Source organism: Thermobia domestica, chromosome 4 (assembly GCF_964235325.1).
Source record: "Thermobia domestica chromosome 4, izTheDome1.hap1.1, whole genome shotgun sequence".
Classification (NCBI taxonomy): domain Eukaryota; kingdom Metazoa; phylum Arthropoda; class Insecta; order Zygentoma; family Lepismatidae; genus Thermobia; species Thermobia domestica.
In genome coordinates, this window is record NC_137457.1 from 250415568 (window position 1) to 250441860 (window position 26293).

Below are 26293 nucleotides of genomic sequence, written 5' to 3' on the forward strand. Positions count from 1 at the left end.
GGTTGCCCATTGTGACGCACTACTGACTTTCGCAAATGTTAAATAAATTCAAAACTGGGGCAGATTAGTGATAATATATTGTAGCAAGGTGCTATGTATACAATTAGTGCAACGATACAAGAAATGTCAGTAACACGGAAGTGACATTTTTGCAAACCGTGAATAACTACATTGTAAAAAACGTCACTCCGTCAGGTTACTCCATATTTAGTTTCTTTGATGCTGCTGAACAGAATATGGGAAGACAATAATTTTGTGTTGCTACCTATCAGGACTGAAGACGATATCACGGCTTCGCACTTTATCACGAGTTTCGAAACATGTTGTAGTGATCACTTTCAACATTACACGCTGAGGTTCATAAACACAGCATCAAAACACAACAAACGAACAATAAACTGTTAGAATTGCAAGAACAAAATTCAGATATGCGTTTGCGACCGGATACCTCGTACGTTCATTTGCGGATGTGATGTCACTTTTGAAGAATGGCAAACAACAAAAACCTTCCCCCTCCTAGTCTTTTTTCTTACGTAGAATTGAGATTATTACAATTGGAATTCAATTATTGCAAGTAAGCAAAAGGTGACAATGAAAGATGTTTCATCTGAATAATAATAAGCAGAAAAATTAGACAATGAAGAGGTGTGGGAAGGGTAATGATTCTAGTTTACAATGTCTATGGCGAGAATCGACACGATCTGCAACGCTTTCAGGCCTTCCGAGTCCACTTTGCACCAGGCTATGTGAACAAAGAATGGGCAGAGGCGCAAATGAAACCTGTATAAGATGCACTTAGCTTAGTTAACTACTCACACTTCTTTTTATCTTAAAGTATATTTCCCATTTTCTTACATCATTTCAAAAAAGAAGAAAGAAAAGAGTAGTTTTTCTTACTATTCGGCTTCCGAAAACTTCATTAAAAAAAAAAAAAAAAAAAATAGTTACAAATACAAAAGTAACTTACCTCCAAAGGCAGGTATGTATGTTTATGTTCCTGGCCAACTTGTAAGCAAGGTAAATGGGGATACCTCAGCTTCATCTTATATTTATCCAAAAAGTACTTTGCCACAGTGCACTCCACAGTCTGACCATTTTCCAACTGCAGAGGGAAGCTGAAAATATAATAATAATAGTAATAATCATACGAAGAACCATATTTTGTTTTGCTCAACGGCTAAGCCCTGTCACTACTTGTGTTGGGTATTGTGATTTACCCAATTCAGACCTTACTTTCGAAAAATTTAAAATGTGATAAATAAAATATTTAGTAAATTACTGTTCTTTACACCAACTACCTTCTATTTACACAAGATTTTTTTTCTGCATACTTAGTCGCTATGTACAATTGGAGTTTCAATTTAGCAGTGTCATATGCACGTTTCTGGCACGACAGAAAAATGTTTTCCCTTAAAAATTCTGTTCTAGAGGTAATACAAATCACGGGAGTTATCAATTTCTATTACTTCATCATTCAACATATTTACTACATTTTTCAAAGACAAGAGTTACGAGTTTTTACATACAACCTATGATTACCTTACCTACTACAAGCTTGAAACTATTGTTCAATATATATATCTTTCCTTAAATTGCTTTGACCAAAATAAACTGTTCCAGGATTTAAGTTCAGAAACAGTATATGGAGTACGTATGACCTCTACTGGGCTCAAAATATTTATGGGAGTAACAACCGTGTAATAATAGATGAGCCAAGCATGATGTGTTTCCGTATTGTTGGTTTCTGAAGACATGAACCACATATACGAAGAGTTGAGAAAAGTAACAAGACTGATTTTCTTGTAACAATGAATCTTATGTGGAAGGGGAATTCACTGTCACGGGGACTGAAAGACGGCGAATAAGGGGCTAAAAAATCACAGGAATGCTTTTTTCTACCAAAAATTCATTAGTGAAGACTGCCGCGTAACTTTTTTGAGGGGGGAGTAAGGGGGATTTTGCGGCACACTTTTCTCATGTCCAAATCCTGTATTAAAATTTGATAGATGGTAAACACATTCAAATTTAACCCACTACCGAACATTCTCATTGTCGATTGACCTCACAAGACCTGTCATCCATTTCCACATTGTTTCACACTGTCATCCATTTTTGAAGCTGATCTTCCCCCACAATGTTCGTCTTCCACTTGTTTTAGGCCTTCTTGAACACTTGTAACCCACAGAAAATGTCCTCCATATGCTCTTTGTAACTCTTCATAAATCACAGTAGCGGATTCGCCAACCTTTACGTAAAATTCTATGACACTTAAACTGTACTGCCGGTTCATTTTCGTAACGCACAGCACGACCACAATTTCACTTTAGACTTCTCAACCATCATGTAGCAAATGGAGCAACTTCAAACTCGTACTGAGTGTACGACAAAGGTTAATTTAACTGCTGTGAATGTAGAGGCAGCAACGTTGTCAGTTTGTGCGCAGTATTGCTAGTCTCATTACTTTTCTAGTACACCTCGGAGAACTTAAAATGGTTATATTTTGGATCAACTTTTAAATTTTACAGTGAAAAAGAGAACTGCAATCTTTCTTCAAATTACCGAAAGAAGCAACTTCAAAGAACTAATGAATCAAAGATAACGAAGCGTATTTAAATGAAAATAAAGTGAAACAAACACCGGCCTATGCCCTCTTTACCTAGCTGATGTATTGTTTGGAACTTAAAACGCGAGGCTGAGAGCGAAAGTGACGAAATTACTCGACTCATCCACTGAATATTTGTTATGTTTATATACTTAGTAACAAGAGAGATGGTATAGATTATAAGTTTAAATGTGAAGAAAGAAAATAAAAACAATACTGAAGAAAACTTATTAGAACTATTAACTGTAATAGCATCTGCCCCAAAACTAGTCATTTATTCGTTGTAATTAGGATCTTATCAGATGAAAACTATATCTCGTCGATATTTACATTGCATACCAAGATTGAAGGTAAGGTTACATGAATTGAAAGTAATTTTAATCATCTTTATTTTTTTAGCGCAAGAGAAGGTGCTGAAATAGCACATTAAAACTATCAAACAATTGCTTTCTGCAACAACGTCCGACAAGCTATTCTGCCATGTCAATACGACTGACTGCCTAACACACAACAATGACCACATGTACTGAAGAAGATGGGAACCAACCAGGGTGTTCTGTTCACAAATCGTTCACCAAAAAACGCTGAGGAAGTTTGTTCCAAAACACAACAAATCCATCAAATAAGTATCCATTGAATAAATTTAAACGAGATTTTAGGCGAAGTAATTCACTGCAGACTGTTACTTTTCTGATTATGTAACAAGTGAATTTCGTTTCACAGAGTGAAACTACAGCAGACTTCCAAACTATGTTAATTCAATACTCAAATGTAGCAGTAAATCTAAATACTTATTGCAATGGTATTATTGCATCGTGAATAGTATTATTGACCTTCTCATACACAAGGTTCATCACACTCAAATTTTTTGTAATTTTCGGAGATGGTCGAGTAACCACTTTCACCATTTTTGGACCACTTCAGATGGATTGACCCGTGTACTAAAAGCAGAAAATGATTTATACGGTTTATTTAAAGAGATGAATTTAAATAATAAGAGACTATCAGAAAACACATATTTCAAATTAACAGTAATTGTAGACAAGTCTAAGTCTTCGAAAAGAAAATATTTCAGTTTAACGTCCCACAATTATGCCCGTTAGACTAAAGGAGACCGAAGTAAGTCTTCGAAAATATCAGATACTGTTTGTAAGATCTTAAATTACTAAGATACTTACGACTGCATTTGCGCTGGTCTCCTGGTAACATTGCACACTCTATACTTTCTCCTCATTGTGCCACAGTGAGTGATCTCTATTTTCAATCCTTTAATTTCTTTCGTGAACTTCACTCGTTGAGAATCTGTTAATGGTTTTCTTTGTTCATTTATGTCTCTGATGTCTAAAACTTCACACATGAACTCTATGACTGGTTGTGCTTTATAAAATGCTGTTGCCGATACTATGGAAGAAGAAATAATAATTAAAACTCATATAAAATTGACAATACAATGGTTTCGCTAAGCCACATACATACATACACTCACTTATTCTTTCTTTAAACGCACACGACAGCTAACAAACGGTACTTACTTTCCACTGCGCTTTAAATTTATATATCTTTTAACAATGGATAAATCACTACTGGACATTATTCACTTGTTCGTGAAGTTTAGCGTCCACTTTCTGCAAGACTGCATGAGACGTGGAACCACAATTTAAGGAAATCAAACCTGGGTCCAGGCGAACTAAAGGCACGCGCTAGGTACTTGACCACCGGTTATTCGATCATTTACACAACAGTGAATTATTACTAGACTTCGGATTGATATGCACTAAAACCCGTCAAAAGACGCATTCTACCATGCACTAGTGCAAAAATATGCAATCAAGACGTAAATATGCACTAAAATATGCAGTATATGGAAAATATAATTCTACTCTACCTTTTACTGAGTACGCTTTTTATATCTGCTAACGTAGTTGGTTTGGAATTTACCATTCCTTTCAGTATCGAGGCTATATGAAACATGGACCTACAGTTCAACGTAGGATCCGAACTACATGAATACCCATCGGGAATCGAAATCGGGTCTTCTTCACTGAAGGCACGCATGCTAACCACATAACCACAAGGGAGCTCTATCTGCTAATGTAAGTACGCATGTTCAATATGAGTGAGTTACAGTACAAGTAATCAGTGTATGTACAAAATAAACCAACACAAAAGATAGCGATTTGTATTTATGTTAAAACAATAATTAGGCTTGAAACTCAGACGCGTATTCGCTCATTTTTTGACTTCCAATAAACTACATATTTTTTCAATATTTTCTAGCGTGTTTTCTCTTGATGTATAACGCTTTTATACATAGAAAATGTTCTGTCTGACAAGTTGGCATAGGACAAGGTTTCAATGAAGAAATGCCACTTGCTGAGATATAGGAAAATTCTTGATTTACCGTTTCTTGAAGCATTTGATTTACACCTAACACAAATTTTGGACCCGAATGTGTTTGCAACAATTGATTCTATCCTTCGCATAAATGCTTTCAACTCTACTTGGAGGAATCTGTTCGTTACTTATTGGAATACTTCCAATGCGTTGATGAGTTTTAAGCCTCATTTTTTTATTTTTTGTACCGAACCATCAAATCATCAGGTTCGAACATAATATCTTCTCAAATAATCCCTTCTACAGGAAGGTCCAAGTTCGGCCTTAAGATTTTAGTGGCTGAAGGAATTTCAGGCTATTGCAAAACGGAATTTGTAGTTGCTGAGAAAGGAAAGACCAGTGACTCCGAATATTGCAGTGATAAAATACTCCTTGTTTACTTATCATGTGGAGTAAAATATCACACTAAAAAAGCCAGGGTGAATGTGATCGCCAAGTGCTTCTCCGGAATCTAGACTGACTAGCCAGGTAGCAGCCAGGACGTTACTGTTATTGAGCACTTAACAGTCTCTATTTTAGGAATGTTTTTTGAGAACCAAGATGTCGCAACAGAGATTGAACGAGTCAAGGAAGGATGGTTTGTAATCACCCAGGAGGAATGTCAACCTAGTAGAATTGCGATATTCTCACTTGGAACACAATGGATAAAGTAATAATTATTGACAGACAGAGGTTTCATTTCAGGTTTTGCTTGCTTGGGAGCAAGATCCCCTTATATATATATATATATATATATATATATATATATATATATATATATAGAGAGAGAGAGAGAGAGAGAGAGAGAGAGAGAGAGAGAGAGAGAAAAGAGAAAGATGTACATCTCCATTAGTCTAGTGCGTACGCTAAGCGCGCATGCACAAGGTTTCAGTTAGATCCCCAACAGGGTAACATTGAACGTACTTCAATGGTTAGACCGTTTGTGCCTATAGCTTTTATACGCCATATTCCCATATTGGTCTCATCAAAATTTTAATTTTAGTTTCAGGTAACCCGCATAGCAATTATAATGGGTTTCCTCACTTTTTATGTTTCGTTTAGATACGCACATTTTACCGAGACCACTTCGGAATGAGGTGTCTAACTTCTCTAGATTACTTAATTAAATCAATGTTTTAAGCTTGGTATAAATGAGATGTAAGAAAAGAAATTACTTGTAAGCAACATTATCATATAAAACTACTTCCAATATGAAAGCAAAGTGCAGATGATGTATCCCTTCATTCCCTTCCGGTTTGCATCAACACAACTCAAAATTAGCGTTTTAGCTCTCAGTTATCGTCACAGCAGTTATGAGTGTTTTCCAGTTATTTTTGCGTTGCGATACGCAAATATGTGGGCCGTAGTTGCGTCATATCTCAATAATTTTTTTCAATTCCAAGTTGACCATTACATTCTCTCTCCAACAAATTTTCTGTCATTCATTCGTATATATATAAATGTGTGTGAGAAACTCAGGAGGGGGCAATTGCCCTCCCTGGCCCCTAAATGACGCCCCTGTTGATAGAACCCTTATCTACTCAAATAAATCAGATTTCTAATGCTTCTTCATTGTATTCTTAATTTTTAATCCATTTCTTGAAATTCCTAGGTGGATCAGAAGATAAGAAGTTACGCATCGCGCCGTAGATAGCAGCAAACATCTCCAGTCTGACTTGAAACTTCTAGTGCATGATCATTTTTGCTGTCTATCCGAGTTTATTCTTCGACTATTTTTTAGATAAACTATATACAATAAGTTTCCTAATGATACGAATTAGTTTTACATTTCCACTTCCTTTCTGAGACAATATGGCTATTTTTTTCTTTTCTTCCGTTCTACTACTAAAATTGATTATATTGATCAGGGGATAGAAAACGATGACATTATTGAAGTTTTGCCTGAATCTACTACAATCGCAGAGAACAAGTTTTTTTTTTTTTTTTTTTTCATATGACTTTGCAGCAAAGAATTTCAGTATGTGAATTTTTGTCCTTATCGTACTGTGTTACATTATTATTATTATTATTATTATTATTATTATTATTACAACAATACCATATGATATTTTTGCAAAGAGTTAATGTAAATGTACACCAAGTTTATAAACCAATGTAAGGCAATTACTGATCTGATACATACATAAATTTCATAAAATTATGTAGGGCATATTTTAATGTTTTAAAGAAGTCTCAAGAGCTTATGCGTGTATTGGCATTTGCCAAAATCTCCCTTGATATGTTTGAAAAACTAGTTTATAAAAGCATATTGCAATTTTAAAAATTTTTATTTTTTAATTAAATACTGGTTTTGTAGGTCTTCATGAAGACAAGCTTACCACTGTAGTTTAAGATTTGTTCAACAATTTATTGTGTTTAACTAAAAGGTTGTGGAAAAAAAAAAAAGCTTAGGAACACATTACTATGAAAGAAACTTAGACATGTAGCATCTCAATCTTCTTAGGAAAGTGTGATCTTGCAAGTGGTTCTTTCCAAATAGTCCCACTTTCCACACAGCTCTTACTACTATGGAAAGGCATATTTCCCAAGTAGCCTTAAAAGCGGGGCTACTTGGAAACAGCATATTTTGGCTCCTGACAGGCTTCAGTCTCAGTAAAATTTTGTTATGACTGCAGGGAAAGGTAACATGGACTAAGCTCTAGAAACATCACAAGAGGAAGAAACTTAATTGCAATAAATAACAGGGATAGTATGAAAAAGAAAGAAGACAACTTTCCAAGTAGCCCCAGTTTACGGTACTTTTGAGCTTTGGTCGAGTTTTCCCTGCTTATCACCAAACTTTCTTCACGGTAGTTCAAGCCTGGTTTCCCATATCTGTATTAACCAAAAATCCCGTTACACCTATCTAATAAAGATTGATCTTGTTGAACACGGTAAAATTCTTTTACGAAACGAATACTCACCATCGATATTAAGCATCATTTTCCACTGTGAGGGACGCACTGACTGATGGAAGCCAAACCACACTTCCCTTCCACCTCCGAGGGGATGGTAATAGCCGTCGGGAGATGAGAAGAAACTTCGTCCAACTGGAGTATATGTCATTGATGGTAAATGGCGCATTACCACATCCAAGGCCTGTTATTAAAAATTTAATATATAATGTATAGTAAATGACTGCAGAACAACAAAATTACGAATGCAAGCAAAACTAAGATTTACCTAACATTTTATTGTTAGTGCATGCCTATTTCAGGTGTGCCCTCGAAAAATATGCGATACATACTTCGGTCCCACCCCCTCGCCCTGTGACGGATGAAACCCTCCCTTTGCTTATGGGAAAGAAGTGAATGAGCTCAGCTGTGTTGCCAATTTGTCATTCAGTCGTTTGGTCCTGACGAGAGAAGATCGTAGGCTACTTGGAATAACTAACAAAACAAAGCACAGTGAAGTTTGTGAAATAATTTATCGTGGCAATGCTTCCGCATTCAACAATTGAAAGATCTCGGCCGCAGCAAACTGTCCCTCCTCTTTCGAGAGAGATACAGCAAAACACATCGACAGAAGCGCCAGAAGGGGCACACTTGAAACAGAAAGGCTCTAGTCAAATTTCGAGAATGCTCACGGTTGTTAAATTCCTAAAAATAACGAAAATACCCACATATGTTTGCTGTTTGACAAACTATTCACATCATAACAACGTAAGTCTTTTTCAGCACTATGCTCAAAAAAGTTTCGGTCTAGACAAGTTTCTCTGCGTTTCTCCCAACCTTCAGATAATCTTGTATGCTTATCCGTTGTACAAAATCCACAACGTTAACCGCTTGAACCCATCTGAAACCGGACTTTTATGTCACTTTGATTAAAATGTGAATACCAAAGAGTGGATCGGTTCAATATTTGTCAAAAATGGAATCTACCCGAATCTCCTTAAGTTCGACAAATGAAACTCGGTATATAAACTCCTTATTAAAAATAAGTTAACAAGTGTCCCTGTATTTTTGAAAATACGTTTTTGCAGGTGAAAAGGGTCACTTTCTTTCTAGTTTTACTTTCATATTTTTGTATTCATAAAATGGCAAAAGTGGGGATACAGATGAACCATTTAAAATGAATGTTTGAAATAGTTCGCACCTGTATTTACCTGGGTTTTAATCATTACACTTTGGAATGTGTATCGTAATGGGCGGAAGAAGGGTTGAATTTTTCGCAGGCTGCATCGTTTGAATGAATTTTTGAACAGTTAAACCCTGCGTCGTGCTGGGCTTTTAGTATCTCATTTCGATTCAAATACGCATCTTAAAGACAGAAAAAAATAGAAAGATAGATAGACCAGGGGAAGGAGCAGGAAACTGTTTTCGAATATCTATCAAATATATTTTCCAATAACCTTATCTTTCTGTGCGAAGAACAGTATTTCAGCTAGAAAGAGAATGCCCAATCAAGTTCCTATTGAAAAACAGAACTGCAAACATCTCTTTGTTTCGGATCTTTCATCTCAACACCCAGATTGTGAGAAATGGATCAATAGTGTAACATCGAGCCCGAACCACGTGTGTTCCTACCAGAAAAAGAACTCAAACCTCCTGCACCAATCACCAGTAAAATATACAGAATATTACATCATATAAATTAAGCATTTGATAATGGTTCCTGGGAACTGAAATATCGTGTAGAATGATGTACTAAACAGGAGCGGAAGATGGGGCGGCAAGTTAAGATTCTTAACCTTATTCTTTGTTATATAGATAACGAAGAACTCAAATACGGAAGTTTAAATTTCTACTCAACATAACTCTAAACAATATGAAGAATGTCTGAAATAGAAGTCACAGTTTGATTCTTGCCTAAAGAACTTAAGTTGGATTAATAACATTTTCAAAAGTATTTATATCTTCAGTGGACGATACAGTATAACCTAAATTTTTAATTTCCGTCATTAACCGAAAAATTAATTTGGTTGTATATAATACATTTAAATCCGCATTTAACGAGAACTATGTTAGTAGATTTCCCGTGTTAGTAACGAAAAACAAAAGTGGAGAAAATGTAATTAGTATGTACAATATTAATATGCATCGATAACAGAACATCGTATTTACTACAATCGATATTTCACTTGTATATGGATATTTCGATATCGACAAAAACTAGGTTCAATTTATTTCGATATAATCAGTCAGTGGCAATAATATTAGTTTAGCAATTATCTTTCTTCACGTTTTATTGGTTTTTACTTTGATATGTTTGATCTTTTTTCCTCTGGATTTCAGTACGGTACTACCGGTATTTTTAGTCTCGGCAAGGTACAGTAGATACGATTCAATGTAACTTCGTAACCTTTTTCAATGTAAAAGCCTTAACAATGCAAATTAAAATAATTAAGATCTACCGGTTTTTTTTTTAATGTGTAAAAATATTAATAGCTCTCATTATATATCTTAGTGTTTTTTTTTTCTTTCTTTCTTTCTTTTTTTTTTTTTTTTTATGTGCACTACTTTGATACCAAACTTCTGTTTAGTGAAAACCTAAATTTAGGGGAAAAATAAAACCCTCAAGCAATTCACTAAATAGGGGTTGCACTGTACTTATTACTGACGTATTTAGACAAATTTAAAAGTAAACAAAGCACCTACTCTATATTCTTGAAGTAATTTCTATTTTTTATTCTACACTTGAAGGATAAACCAGAGACAACTTACCAAGATAGCGTCGTAAGGAATCTGCCTCGTCCGGCCTTCTAATGCTTCTTCTAGAGCAAAGAGGGAAACCTGCGCTACCCACTTTATTGTCACTCGAAAAACACGATCTTTGCCTTCGCCTGGCAATGTAACCTATAAAGAGAAAGAAATAATAAATCAGCATATTACAGTGGTGGAAGTACGTCACAACAATTGTGAAAACGAAGTCTTTTAATTTCGGAATCTCGAAAATTGATGCAACACAAGGTAATTCGGAAAACGAATGCTTAATACAAATTAATAAAACGAAATATATTCGTAATACTGGTCATCGTACGCTTAAAAGGTAATATAGCACTTTTATAATGAAGATTAACTCGGTAAGAAATTAATTCAATAAAGCCATTGAAGAGCGGCATTGCATGCATAGTTAACATTAAAAATCTCAATAACATTACGGTACGTTTTACTTTCTGTAACTATTCTACTTTCTCATTAACCTACCTAATTTAATCACTTAACAACCAAGCAACTCAAATGTGTTATTTTCACGTAAGACTACACATAATAAATAATGTTACTTTGGTCTAAATGTATAATTCTTACAAAACGTTGCTCCATACCTAAGGCCTTACTTTGCGAAAGCTTGGTTCCTTCAAGATTAAAACTGCAAAGTTATTTTAACAAAAATCACAAAAAATACCTTTTCACGAAGTTCTCTACAGTTAATTGGACAATATCTTTACATATAACCTTTTGTGTACGATTGTTAAAATTTAAAACATTGCATCAATGTAAGAATGTGGACTTACCTCCAATTCAACTCTGTCATTCCCTATGGGCAAAGGATCTCTCGTGTACAGATTATTTCTTCCATCGAACACTGGTTTTAGGGTTCCGAAGATTTTACTATACGCATGCACCATCGTTTCTATAATTTCTCTGGAAGTTAAAATGTACGAATTAATAAAGACTGTCTTTTTTCTGTAAACAATAAATTACATTTGACTTTTTTTCACGTGAAACAAAATAAAACGAGTAAAGAATATGGGAACTTCAACGATACATACAATAGGTATTGCATATATATGTTACTTTCATGTAGATCATGTAGTTCTGACAATCTTTTAAAAAAAAATGCTAAACGCATTTTTCATCCTCAACGTGTAAATATGTTGCTGTAATATTCTGATAACTTCAAGATTTCTGGAACCCTCTAAATGAAATGCTATATTTATGATCTATAAGCAAATAATGACGCAACTAAATGAGTTCTGCTTATCTTATACTTTTTGGAGTAACGTAGTTTGTTGGTAATTACATAACTGGTTGACTTTCAGTTTCAGAATTACTGTTTATTAGTTTTACTGCAGGATGGTTTTTGAACTAATGTAATATTATAGCTATATAACCTAATATATATATTCTTGCACTCAACATTCAATGTTTCTGCAAATAACGAATATGATGATTATGGAGCTAACACGGCAACACCATAGGACAGCGTTTCCCAACCTTTTTCAACTTGCGGCACACTTCAGGGTAACTTGAATTCTCGCGGCACACTTATTATTATTATTATTATTATTATTTGAAAATATAAAATACTGTAGTATTTTTTTCTGATTACTGACATCCTTCTCACGGAGAAGAAAGCTAGACCACTGTTTTTTCCCCGTGGTAAATCATTATGCTTATTTTTCATTTTAACTTAAAAATAGAAAACAATTACAATCAGATATAGGGCTCAAGTTGTTAAAAATACACTTTTTTTTTTTTTTTTTTTTCGAAAACTGTATCCAACCTTTCATTAAGAAGGAGAATCACTAAATAACAAACGAACAAACGAATCTCTTTTACTTTTAAAACACAAATATAGGTAATTCGTATGCATGTTTACTTTGCCGGAAGGATTGAATAATATTTTAAAATTTCAAGTTACGAAATAGTCTGCAACAATAAAGAAGCAATAATGGTCATAACAATGATAACAAACATTTTTTTTTTTCAAAATTGGAAATGTACAGAAAAATGTTCTACAGAAAAGTAACACAGTATGAAACTTTAAATTTTAGATTCATAGTAGTAATTTGAAATACAAATATACCTTTTTCTGTATGTCTTGCAATTTGATTGCTATAGAATTAATAATTTTGTTCCGATTTCCTCGCGGCACACCAGCGACCCATTCACGGCACACCGGTTGGGAAACGCTGCCATAGGAGAATGTCTTCCGTGGACATTTATTTCAGTGGAATTATATACACTGAGTCGGATCCACACAAATTAAAACTAACAAGGAACCCCTTGAGTGCGAGGTCGCAAGTGCAATCTCTAGTAAGGTTCATTTGAAACTGTACTGTGAACAATGATTATAGGAAAAATATTAGCTGCTAATGACTCACCATGTGCGTCAGAAGGACGACACAAAATGCGTGTCCGAGAGGTACAGAAATCAACCTTGTATGGGATGTATGTATTACACTTCATAAAATGGACATCGTCGACATTTACGAGATGTTCAAAACAAACCATTAACTTGCACCATGAACACCGGTGAAAAATTACGCGCCACAGCGATTATAAACGTTCGCACCATTAAGATCGAAGGTGCCATCACATTCTATCAGTTCTCATCTCCCCGTCAGTTCTCATGATTATATATGCTTCTTTAAGAGTGGATATCTAGTTGAACGCCCTGAACGGTTTGTAACTCCCAAGGAGTTCGCCTTCGATCTTGATGGTGAACGCTCGTGATCAATGTGGCGTGTCATTTTTCATTCGATGTTCATGGTGCAAGTTAATGGTTTTGAACATTTTGTGAATGTCGACGATGTCCATTTTGTGAAGTGTAATACATACATCCCATTGAAAGTTGATCTCTGCACTCCCGCACATGCATTTTCTGTCGACCTCCTGATGCTCATGGTGCTCATGCTAGCTGAGTCATTAGCAGTTAATATTTTTCCTGTCATTATTATTCACACTACACTTTGAAATGAGCCTTACTAGAGATTGCACTTGCGACCTTGCACTCAAGGGGTTCCTTGTAAGATACCAACGACGTTAGATTGTTTCCAATATTTTGTTATTTATTCCTCGAGAATGTACCAACTAGACAGCTATAATAACATTTTCTGATTATTTCAGACGTGAATTTGTCAGCTTTAAAAATCTAGCATGCACAAGTTTTAAATTATTTTCAAATAATTCCAGGTTTCCCACCAATTCATTATTTTCTTAAACACTGTTCCAAATTTAATAATGGTTTCTTTTACTTCTACTGTAGTAAGAACATATCTTATGAAAACTGATGACAGCAAAATGTTAGTACCCTAAAATATCTATTCTATATTAATTGCATAATATTAAACTCTTCACTTCTTTCTGGTTTTATACTCTATTCTTATTTTTATTTATTTATTTTGCATTATGCATTTTTGGACTTAGGTTGAAACCCACTGACCATCAGAAAGACTAATCATTTGATCATGGTATATCAATTATGAATGTTCATCCTTTGGCCAAGAGTTTCAGCATCTTGTCACATTATATATATAAATTAGCTGTTTAGTTAACACTAGTCACAGAATGAAATGGGCTGCCCACAATCATGACAAAAAAAAAAAAAAAAAAAAAAAAAAAAAAAATTATTTCAATATATTTTATTCCACAATCCGGACCGCGTTAACACTACTCGCTTCTGTATCTTTATATGACAGTTAATTTAAAGTATCACATTTTGTCTTCTTGAAAAAAAGAACCCCAAGGAAATGATTATCTAGAACAACTTGGAATTAATGTATATTCTCAGTTTATGACTAATCTTGCAGTAGGGCATTTCCAGACAAATGTCAACCTGTTATGGAAAAAATGAAACTGCTGGCATGCACATGTGCAATACATCACTTGATAACAAATTTCATATAGAATCCAGATCAAATACAATTTGTATTTCACACTCAAATAATGCTACTTAAATAATAATTATTCAAATGACTAAAGCAGGCAAATTGTAAATTGAATTATAAACTGATATCCAAAGGGATCAACACCAAGATTTTGATCAAAATGATGCACTGTGATCAGTGTAAATATAATTATCTTACAAATTAGATAAGTACTTTTATATTTGTCAGTCCGGAACGTTTTCCATTTTTAATTATATGTAGCTTGCCTATATGTTTGTGAATTAAAATGCATATATATATATATATATATATATATATATATATATATATATATATATATATATATATATATATATATATATATATATATACTTCATATTTTTTCTCCTTTAAACAGCCTTTCAAATGAGCCATAGGTCTTTACTGGAGCTTCTCCCATAACAGAGTAAACTATGTTCCGGACTGACATTTAACTGTATCCCGGACTGACTAAGTGTGTGTTCCGGACTGACAGGTTTTTTGTTGTTGTCTGGACTTGTTTTTGCTCTCCAGTCTCATCAGAAATTCTTCCGGGTAAATATCTAGCTTGTACTTCAGAGATTCTTATTTATATTTTGAGTTCTGTTTTATTACCGTCATTGACGCAACTGACACGAAAACATGCACTTTAAGGAAAAGTTTGTGTAAGATGTCATATCTGCTTTAAAATTCATTGAACTTAGACCAAAACATGTGTTTCTTCAAAGGGACATTCCTTATAATGTTTATATTTGAAGTAACCATGAGAACAATAAAGGAAAGGCGCAGCCGTACAAATCAAAACCTGCTGGATGAACTGACTAGTGATGTTCCTGAGGTTTTGAGCCATACTTTCATAAAACGTCAACAAGCAACATATTTAGCTAACAGCAAAGCAGATATTCCTCGTGGAACTATTGTTTTACAAATGGATTTTGCTGAAAATTTCACCTGTAAAGAGCAGAATGAAATCCAGTCAGCTCACTGGGTTAACAAACAAGTGTCAGTCTTTACAATTATGTCGTGATTCCTGGATGATGATGGTCAGTGACAGCACATGAATTCTGCTTTTGTTTCAGATTCTTTGGAACACGAAAAATACCCAGGGCATGTTTACCTTTAAAAAAAACACTATTCTTGAGAATGAGGGTATATTCCGTAAAGGAGTGGCATGAACTTTGAAGATTTTCTCTGACGGCGCATGTAGTCAGTTTAAGCAGAAGTTTATGTTAGTAGATATAACAAGAATGGCTGAAACATTGATGTCGTTAAATATAACTTTTTTTTTTTTTTTTTTAATCTCCCACGGGAAATGAACTGTAGATGGTATAGGAGGTAATGTAAAGGGAACTGCAAAACGGGACATGTTAAGTGGAAACTATTAGAAATGCACATGATTTTGTGAAACAAGTAGAAAGCAGAGTGAAGCATATCAATGTTTTTGATGTGACTGGATAAAATTGAAGCTAAGAAAGAGCATATTGATGGATTTTGGAAAGATGTGGTCATTCCAAGATTGCGGGAGAACCACGTCTTCAAGGTAATAGGATATTGCCAGAGTGAATTCGCCAGGTATCATGCGTCAGAAAATTGGATGAGGCACAAGTTTTTAGGCCACATGCTGCCACAAGACACTTCAGCAACATCTGGGAAATATCTCTTCAAGAACATCTTTATTACGTCGTTTTACGATAAAAGGCTCTACATTAGCAGAGCTCTCCATGACAGTCTTGTTACAATTTAATTCTTAACTGGAGTTGACCCATTTAAAGTGAAAGAACTAGAAACTGTATAGAGGAAGTGTACCCTGTTAAAAAGAGGATGTAAAAATTACAATATTATACATTCGTAGTCAATATCGTCCTACAGTGTAAGTTCTTTTTTAAGCTTTTGTAGACAATTTTGTAAGTTTAAATGCTTATTTGCTTACGCACACATATTTTAAGTGCTGATATAAGTCATATTATACAAAACACTATTGCTCATTACACTCGTATTCCCAGTAACCTAGTTTTATTTCATAAGAGTCACTACGGAACACAGAAATGTCAGTCCGGAACATGGCTTATAATTTTAATATCTCTGTTATTATAAACTATCTCCATTTAAAAAGAAATAATAATAATAATAATAAAAAAAAAACTGTAATACTACACTTGTCTACTGTAATTTGTGATACGAGACACTATCTGATTATCAGTACTTTTAGAGAATTAAAATGATGAGTTGTTCCAGATTGAAACCAATGTTGCAAAACTGTCAGTCCGGAACAGTAACTTCAACAAATTCTATTTAAGCACTGTCATTGTAGAAATTGTATCCTGGTCAAAATGAAGGTCTTGAAACGCTGATAGCTAAACAAAGTTAAAGCATCCTGGAGCTTTTATTGTAGCGAAGATGTTAATAGGAAGTGCAACATGTGTTCCGAACGGTCAGTCCGGAACACCTGGAAATGCCCAATATTAATGTATTTTTTCCAGCGAAAATATTTTCGAAAGCCGCTGCTGCTTTCATTCTCAGTCGCTCAAGTACGAAAAACTATGAATACACTAAGCATATATTTATAAGTCCATAACAGAGGAGGCTCTTAACCCATGTGCAGGACCTATACTTTTCCGCTTTCTACACACTGATATTACCATCGAGAAACGAGCTTCTTGTGTGCTTCGCGAGCCAAGATTTATTATAGGCATCAGCAAACAATCTCTTTATTTAATTATTTTCTTGTTCGAATTGTGCTGCTTTTCTTTCTAGCAGCAAATTCTCGCGGGGATATCTTTCTATTGCATGTTTACCTACGTGAACGACTATCATTGAATGGTGAGAAAGTTAATATATCGAGAGATCATGTAATTTTTTGCTTGGCCATACCTCTACAGACTAAACGCAGAAGACAAAAATTATGAAAATATGATTTACAGACCAATGCAAAAAATTAACAAATGGTGAAGTAATTATTCCTAGAGAGAACTGACTATTTACTGTTTGCAAATCTGAAGCACTTTTCGAAGTTCTTCATTGGGACAAAGTTTGTCAGGAAACAGGAGTGATTAAGACTTCATGTAAAAACGAAAATACTCTCATCTGCATCCGATAATAATAATAATAATAATAATAATAATAATAATAATAATAATAATAATAAATATTCGCACAAGAACATTTATTTGCTTAAGACACTTAAGTCAATGTACAATCCAAAACCCAGAGAGCAACGCAGTATCACCAAAAGAAAAGGCGAATGTGGATAGCATCCTCGACTTCAAAGTAAAATAAAGTATGAGATTTTTAATTTTTTAAATGTACTCCTATGTATACACTGAATGCAAAATTTAAGATATTTTTTCGAGGCTTTTCTTCACTTATTGGTCTTATGTATATATTTAAGCTGGAAATCAGAGTAACACTCTGAGACGTCCCATGAGTGGGGCAGTGGGCACTTACCCCAGGTATGGACCATAAGGAAAATTTGGAAAAGTAACAATTTTATTATTTCTAATTCATTGTTGAGATTTAAAGATTTACGTACGAACCCGATGACAGAACTTTGCTTGTCTTTCTGCGACGAGCTTTTGTAAGTCAAAAATTTTCTGCAGAAGATAACTTGTGATTGTTAAAAATACGCTTTACGCGACATAATAATTCAAACTACATTTATGTGAGTTGTCCGTGCATTTAAGACATCTACACATAGCAGGCATGATTTTATACTTTTCAATTGGCTATTATTTTTCCTCTGGCAATTTTTCTGCACAGGCGCAGCATATTTTCTGCCATCACATCGCCGATCGCGGCATGTTCTGCTATGGGGCGTACGAACCACGAAAATTTTTATGACTGTACACTATTAACGTCGCGACGTGAACTCATCACATCAACAATGGGTAAACTAAACAGTGGAGGATAGTTTAACGTTTAACATGGAGAAACTGACATAAAATTCATCTGGAGCAGAGATGAATTTGTAGATACTAAACTCGACTAGATATTAAAGTCTAAGTGTTCTATATTCAACAAAATAAAACGGTATTTTCAACAAACTTACATGTAAATGCGTCAGCTACTAACTCCAACTTACTTTTATATATATATATATATATATATATATATATATGACTGGCGGTATTGTTAAAACTGTACAGGATTAATTTTAAGGCGAAGAATTTACCAGTAAGATTCATCTAGATGTCTACTATATAATCGACTTAGCAATAAGATTGTGGCCATTAACATTGGTAAAGGCCGCGTCGCATGAGTCGCTACTGTCAGTAGTGAATGTAAATGCGTCCTACGGTACAAATCATTTTTCATTTCAACAGAAGTGCCGGTGACCACAAATGAGGTCTAAACTGTAACCATTTCTTATCCTGAACATCAATGGATAATGTGTAGGTAGTACAACAGTTTAAACAAATTTCATTGAAAAGCTTCGTATTATGTTAGAATTGATTGCATAGCTGAACCAGGGATTTGTTGAAAGATTTGATCCCTGGAAAGCGCAGTCAAGGCTCAGGGCCCGCAATAGTTCCCTGTATTAATCATCAAATTATTGAAATATCAAATGTTATTATTTTCCCCCTTTAGCCGAAAATTTGCTGTGATCAATGTTTTAAGTATAAGAACATGTAATCCAAACGTACTTATGGCCAGCTCTCACTGATATTAAATATGCCCAACTCTAACTGATATTAAACAAACTACTTTTTAGGAGTTCTTCATGATTTTAAGTCCTCTATACTCAATACTCTGTGTATTAGTTACGAGGCATGTAGGCCTATTAAGTCTTGAGGTAAGAAACACTTGTTTTAAAAAAAAATCAATGTCGATTCCGGGAATCGAACTTCAAGTTTAACGTTGTCCTAGTATCACAAATACTAAAAGAGAAACACTTACCTATTGACTTTCCGTGGACACTTGTCAGGTTGTATATTAATATCATAATGATGCACGTATCCCCTTGGCATGGAGATTTGAAAGTGATTAGCTCGAAGCATTATTGGTCTCCCTTCTCTCCCTAAATTTGGCCTTCTGGGACATGTGAACACTAAAAAAAAGTAAAATAACGAAGAAACTCAAAATTATTACCATATGAAGCTGTGTCGGTTCTCACTCTGTGCTCAATAATAAGATTGTTTACATCAGCAGGAAAATGGCTGCTACTACATACAACAGAAATAAACGAAACATACTTATCAACTATAAATTGATGATTTTAATGTGATTTAGAAACATAAGTTACGTTATTGTTATGTTGCTGCCGAACCGTGTTTTTATTCGGTGGAGATATTTTAAAGTGTTCTGAGTGTCTAGTTAAAATCAATGTTCTCTGCATATTCTTAACTCTGTGGAACAACTGCTCTATATAACAAGATGTCTTCTGCCGTAGCATGAAAAGGCAAAAATTCCGAACCCTTAAAGCTGGATGGACAGTAGCCAGGAGTAAACCTTCAAAAAAATATCTCCAAGTTAAACTGATAGTACTTAGAAATTAAAAGTGTGAAAGACTACGATGCAAGAAAAGTGTAGGAATGAAATAATGAAACGCTCAGTATTTCGTTATGTAATACGTATTCGATTAATTAAAAAAATCAATTGGTTTAAACAAAATAATAATTAATACAAGCGGAATGCCACAAATCGTGTCACCATTACGGTGACGTGTCCACGTATATCGAGCTATCCAGAACATCTTTTCTCATACAATACAAACCCAGGAAACATGAACAAAGGATTTACTGAAATCAAAAGTAAAGGGTGTCCTAACAAGAACGCCGCTTTAATATGCCCAAAAAGACTATATTTTTTAAAAATGGAAAAATACGAAAGAAATCTTTCAGTTTAACATCCCACGATTATGCCCATTAGGCTAATGATGACGGTAGAACTGGCAGAATGGGAATATGAGATGAAACGTGAGTAATCCCCCGAAAATCTAGGGACACGATGTTGTCCTCCACAAACTTACTTGGCCGGGGATCGAACAAGGGAAACCAAGCACCAAAGGTAAGCACTCTACCACTGAGCCACCGTGTCCTCACTTTTAGAAGATGGAAACTACAACGGCTGGATAAAAAGTAATGGCAACGTTATTATAACTCAAATATAGCTTTCTGCACAGAAGAAAAGCTGTTACGCTCCTTCAATGTAATAGTCTCCCATCTCTATCACCTGACACGTATGGAAGGCGTTGTACAACGCGTGATCTCGCAGGACCTGTCGTATGGTACGGATGATAACTTCTCTTGTGTCAAAATGATTTCCTCGAAGTGGTTTCGTTAGTTTTAATGAAAACGATGTCATAAGATCCCTGAAAATATTGCTGGGTACCGCGCCCACACCTCACTTAAATCTTAATCCACATTTTGTTCGTCTTTCTGAAACTATTTTACGGCACTGCTGCTTTTTACTAACAAAAGGGTTACCACTCGCCACACTTCTTCGTCTCATATTCCTTTATCATCTACGGAACTATTGTAGTGCTGAGACAGCGATCTCACGTGAGAGCAGTATTGCCATTACTTTTTAGTCAACCTATGTATTCTTTTCATCAATACAACACGTAAATGTTCCAATTCAAGAATGTCAAGTTTCATTAGACCTGGAATTTTATCACTGTCAGTTCATTTCGGATCTTTCTCGCAGTTTAGTCAACATGCAGCGCTACACAAAGGAACAGTGAGAAAGAAATTCGTTACACGAATGGTGAGTGTTATGCATAGTCTATTCCGGGCTCGGATACTCGCTCGCAAGTGATCAGAACTGGCCACCAAGATCATATGCTTTCATTCCTTGTGACTACTTTCTTTGGGAGTTCCTGAAATCACAGGTTTACGCGAACAAATCCAGACAGTGCAAGAACTTAAAACAGGAAATTTAAGGTCATTAGCTACCCAGATAGGTATGTGTGTGAAAAAGTAAGTATGAATTTCAGCTAGAGAGAGTGATGCTGCAGAAAAAGTCGTGGAGGCCACATGACACCCATTACTTTTCATTTTCAAATCTGAACATTTACCTGATATAAGTACGTAAAAATACTTTCCACTTCCTAAAATTGTAGTTGTTTTTGGTTCATATTAAATCCGATGTTCTTGTTGCAACACCCTTTTCTGTACATGTATGAATAGTTCAGAGACAGAGGGAACTAAAATGATAAACGTTCATCTATTTTACTGATAAGCAAATTAAATTAAGTAGTTATATTTCTGACTCAGTGAACTAACTTGGACTAAAGTAGATCTTCTATAGTCTTTCGAAATTGCTAATTTATTTTAATAGCGTATATAACTACAATGATTTCAGTTGTGCAGTTGTGTATCATTTTGTACATCTGAAGTGACTACAATTATTCACAAATTTGAAAGAGCAGTACAACTGTCAGGTGTGTGAATGAGTCAGCACACTCGTCGTTCTCGTAATCAAGAGGTCTCGGATTCAAGCTCAGGTGGAAGATAATTTCTCTCCGGTGCAAATCTAGTAGTGGTTCGGATCGCACTCCAAGCTGTGGTCTCCTCTTTCATAGCCACGCTGTTGCATAAGGACGTTAAGACCAAACAAACTTATTTCTATCCATGTATAATCTAAATAAAGCAAATCTATCTATGGTTTTGATAGCTGTGTTCCTCGTTGATCAGTACGAGTTTAACGTCCATTTTTAGCAGTTACATATACAAGCAGGGGCCTATTGTAAAAGCACGATTCGAATGACTACTTTAGTCTGAATCTAAAGTACTCCATTGAAACGGGAATCAAGCGCACGAATGCACTCATTACTTCGCTCGAAAGAGATCTTCCGTGGAATACAGACGATATCTTGTGATATGACAACAAATATCAAAAAATAATCAAGTATCAGACGAGGACTAAATAAAGCATAGCAATTCATTACATATGAGACAGAAGTCTAATACATGAGGAAGAAAGATCTAATACAGCTTACTGTGAACTTGTAAGTATCAAGGCTGAGCGACTATACCAAAATAATTATACCTCACTGAGACTGCAATTAGCCCATGGCAAATACTGTGGATTAGCTCATCTCGAACTGTGAAACCAATACCGATCTAATACTATATTAACATCTGCCGCATTAGTGTCTCAAACTTTAACTCTTTATATTCGATCAATTTCTACATATCTCACGACACTTGTTACGTTAAAGCAATCTTCAATACTTGTACCATTTTTTAAGCTTCCTACCGAGTACTTGTTTACTTCCTGGAAGATCACCTATATCGAAGTTTCCCCCGCTCAAAATATTCGCGTAGCAAACCAACAGAAAAAGCTTCAAGTAATACAATTTTTATTTATTTTAAATAACTATTACACATAGATTTTAAACTTCAATTTAATATCCACCCAATTTACTACCATTGTTAGGAGTAACGTATTTGAAACTGTTATGACTAAACAAAAAGCAGTAAATTAAAAGTTAAATCAGTTTCCGAGAACTATTGGAAAGTAGGATTTCACTAAAGCAATCCTGACATGTTCACGCACGTTTTGACACCGCACTCGTGAAATTAAACAATGTTTTTCCGCACTAAGCTGTGAATCTTTACGAACATCATTAAAATTAGAACTTGCAAATTCAACAATAACAATAACGATTGAATGAAGTCTCTATTGTTAATTAACACATTGCCTTGTTAAAATATAATGTTCACAAAACAAGCCCAAATGTTTTATTCCATCGATTTTGACAGAAGCTACTTCGTTGGCATATTTTATCAAAAGCATGAATCCCTGGCTGTATTTTCTTTTTAAATAGGAAAGATCTCTATGGCTTTTGAATTCACCTCTCACCATGTTGCGACACTTTACTCTCCTTTCGTGATCATCATTTGGGTTTAAAAGAATTTATGTTTTTTGGTACTTAGGCTAACCTTTATCCTCAATGTCCCCTACAACTATTTAAGTTAAAAAAAAAAAAAACTTCCATAATAAGATCAGAGGGGCATAGATTACACATAGATTACTTCAAATTACTATTACAAATGACTAGAAAGCCAGAATGTATCTAATGTTCGATATACTTTTCAAGGTTTCCTGCATTTCAAGAAAATTCAATTGAGTTGAGCTGATTTTGAGTTTAACGTCCCTTTCAGCAGCGAGGCTATATGAGACGTGGTCCCACTGATTAATGTGGAATCCGTTCGATATATTAATAACCTTTATTACATACACAATTAAAAGCTCACTTACTTGGTAATTCTGGTGGTTGTTGTGGCTGATGTGGTGCCTGGGGTGGAATGATCCCCATGGCACCTGGGGGAACCCCAACAGCGCCAGGGGGTCCCACTGGACCAGGGGGACCTGGTGGTCCAGGTGGAGGAGCTAGAGAGAAATAAAAAAATAATGAGTAACACCGTATATACATTATTTAGAGGATATTAGTACATTCGAGTACAATATAACTACGGTATTTTTAAATTAGTAAACTGATCAGGAACAAGTATGAAATATACGCATATAAGCTTAATTACTAAACTACTGTTTTGAATAAGCAAATTATCAAATAAAAGAACATTCAATAAATTGAAAACATCGTGGAATTAGAAGTTATCTGCAATAAGAATAATGAAGTACAGAAAGGGTATCGATTAATAAGGACTGGAAAACAAATTAGCCTGTTCAAGCGGAATGCACAATAATAGCATTAAATAAATGAGAATACAAACTATTAACACTAAATAGGTAAAGTTTGATATCAATATAGAATTATTTAATTCGCACTATCTCAACTTTACTGCACGAACATTTCTTTGCAGGTCGAAAGAAGCACAGTATTTTTATATTATAGATATGATACAATATTTACAGTAGTATGTTATTTTCCATGAATACAGTATTTGCGGATGAGAAACACTGTAATACAGTATTTGGAGAATATGCCTGTAATATTACAACCTATGTATGTAACTAAAGTAATAAATTGGGGCCTGTGCTGCAAGTTTAATCGAAACAGAAGAATCAATCAGTAGAAGATTACACCTTTAGGTGAAAAATACATGAACTGGGCGTGTAATATTCCATGTAAAGTAAAGTTATGCATAAAGTATTGTCGAAATAGCTTTAAGTGATAAACCTTCTAAAGTGTACCGTAGCCCCTACAGCAAATGATTATAAGTTATAAACCACTTTTGACAGTACACAAGAATCAGAACCACTACTCGAGTTTAACCACAGGGAAACATCCGAACACGGAAACGAACTTTTAAAGCCATACGCACAAAAATTAGAAGACATCAGTTGGCCAAGAAGCCACACTCCGCAGTCCCCTAGAACTTCACAAAAAGTGATTATTTTAACGCGTTATACACGAATTTCAAAAATTCTGTGGCTATTCGAAAATTACAAACCCATGTTCATATCTCTATACTTAAAGATGCGATGATTAAAGTGAAGTGAATAATCGAAGTGGTGAAATGAGAAAATGGGATATATCGAAGAAACACGAAAACCTAAAGTACCTGATGTTCGCCGTAAACTTTCAAGCTTGGGATACAAGCAGGATCTATTCTAAACAGCGGTGAGCATATCACTAAGTTACCATTTTCCCACGGCTCGAAAATATACCTGCGTAATCAACACGACCTATATTTTATAGATGATACGCGTTCTTCTTTGGATCCTATTTTCAAGCAAACCCACTCCTTACGAAATTAATTGTCCTTTTTCACCACGATGGTTGTACGAGAAACATACTGCAAAAATGAGACCCTCTACATACAATTCGAGCTTTGTTAGTTTTATATTCCACTGAGGATCAAACCCGTTCTTTTGAAGTTTCTTCAATCCAGATAGATGTAACAGATATAAGACAAAGCTTTTGAATAAGTAGATCTTGAGCTCAACACTGAATTAAAATCAACACAGTAATGGTATATTCTTCTCCATTATTTTCTATACAAAACACTAACAGGACTACACATTTCTTCATAAATACTACTAATACCACCATCTGAAATCTAGTACTTTATTGTACTTTTAGATTTCCTGCCCTCTTCTAACTTCATCTCAAGCATAGATATGGATGTCCAAACTATACACCGTACTTAATTGAAGACTTGATGCGAGAGTTCTATAAAAGCGCATTCCCTTTTTTTAAAGAAATCCTAAAATTAAGCTTCTACATGGCTTAGCATGCTAAATTTGTTAACTGCAAATATACAGATATAAATGTACTTACGTAGGACACACAACTTACATAAATAGGCTTTATTACAGATTAAAAAAAAAAAAAAAAAAAAAAATATCATGCTCATGCCATCATCAATAATAGCCCCTATTGTAAAAATGTTTCGTAGTTAAACAATTATGTATAAAAAATTAGTTCTGTCCAGCGATAAACACTGAAAATGTTCACATGTATTTCTATTACTTTAACGAACATTTAATATTCATATTAAGTTTAAATGGTTCGATAACTATTAATTTCAATAATGGATTGACTAGTCTACAAACACAAAACTAATGCAAGCGTGCGTGCAGTAAGAAAAGAGTGAGGTGCAAATGCGAAATCTCCCTAATTTTTAAAAGAGCAAATTTGGATGTGCACGTGTCCGAGATAATGCTACACAGAATCGTGGCAAGGTATCATCAAAGAGGGAAAGTGATGGAAACAGCGTACGGAAGTGAACTATCACAAAGAACCGTACAGCCAACAAGCACAGCCGATTGCAGAACAGTCCAACAAATAACCTCCTGCGGTCCAGTTGAGATTTCGAAACTTCTGATCATCGCTGTCC

At 34.8% G+C, this 26293-nt stretch overlaps 1 protein-coding gene across 9 annotated transcripts in view; it reads right to left on the minus strand.

The window, feature by feature from the left end:
• The window catches only part of AGO1 (protein argonaute-1), a 259835-nt gene that overhangs the window by 57215 nt on the left and 176327 nt on the right, over nt 1–26293 (minus strand). For all 9 annotated transcript variants that reach the window (XM_081755714.1, XM_081755713.1, XM_081755712.1 and 6 more), the window contains 7 exons: nt 23748–23879; nt 19440–19590; nt 11430–11559; nt 10639–10770; nt 7900–8074; nt 3781–4003; nt 968–1115 (listed from right to left, as the gene is read on the minus strand). In XM_081755714.1, coding sequence (XP_081611840.1) covers nt 968–1115; nt 3781–4003; nt 7900–8074; nt 10639–10770; nt 11430–11559; nt 19440–19590; nt 23748–23879 — 1091 coding nt within the window. The remainder of the gene's footprint in view (nt 1–967; nt 1116–3780; nt 4004–7899; nt 8075–10638; nt 10771–11429; nt 11560–19439; nt 19591–23747; nt 23880–26293) is intronic.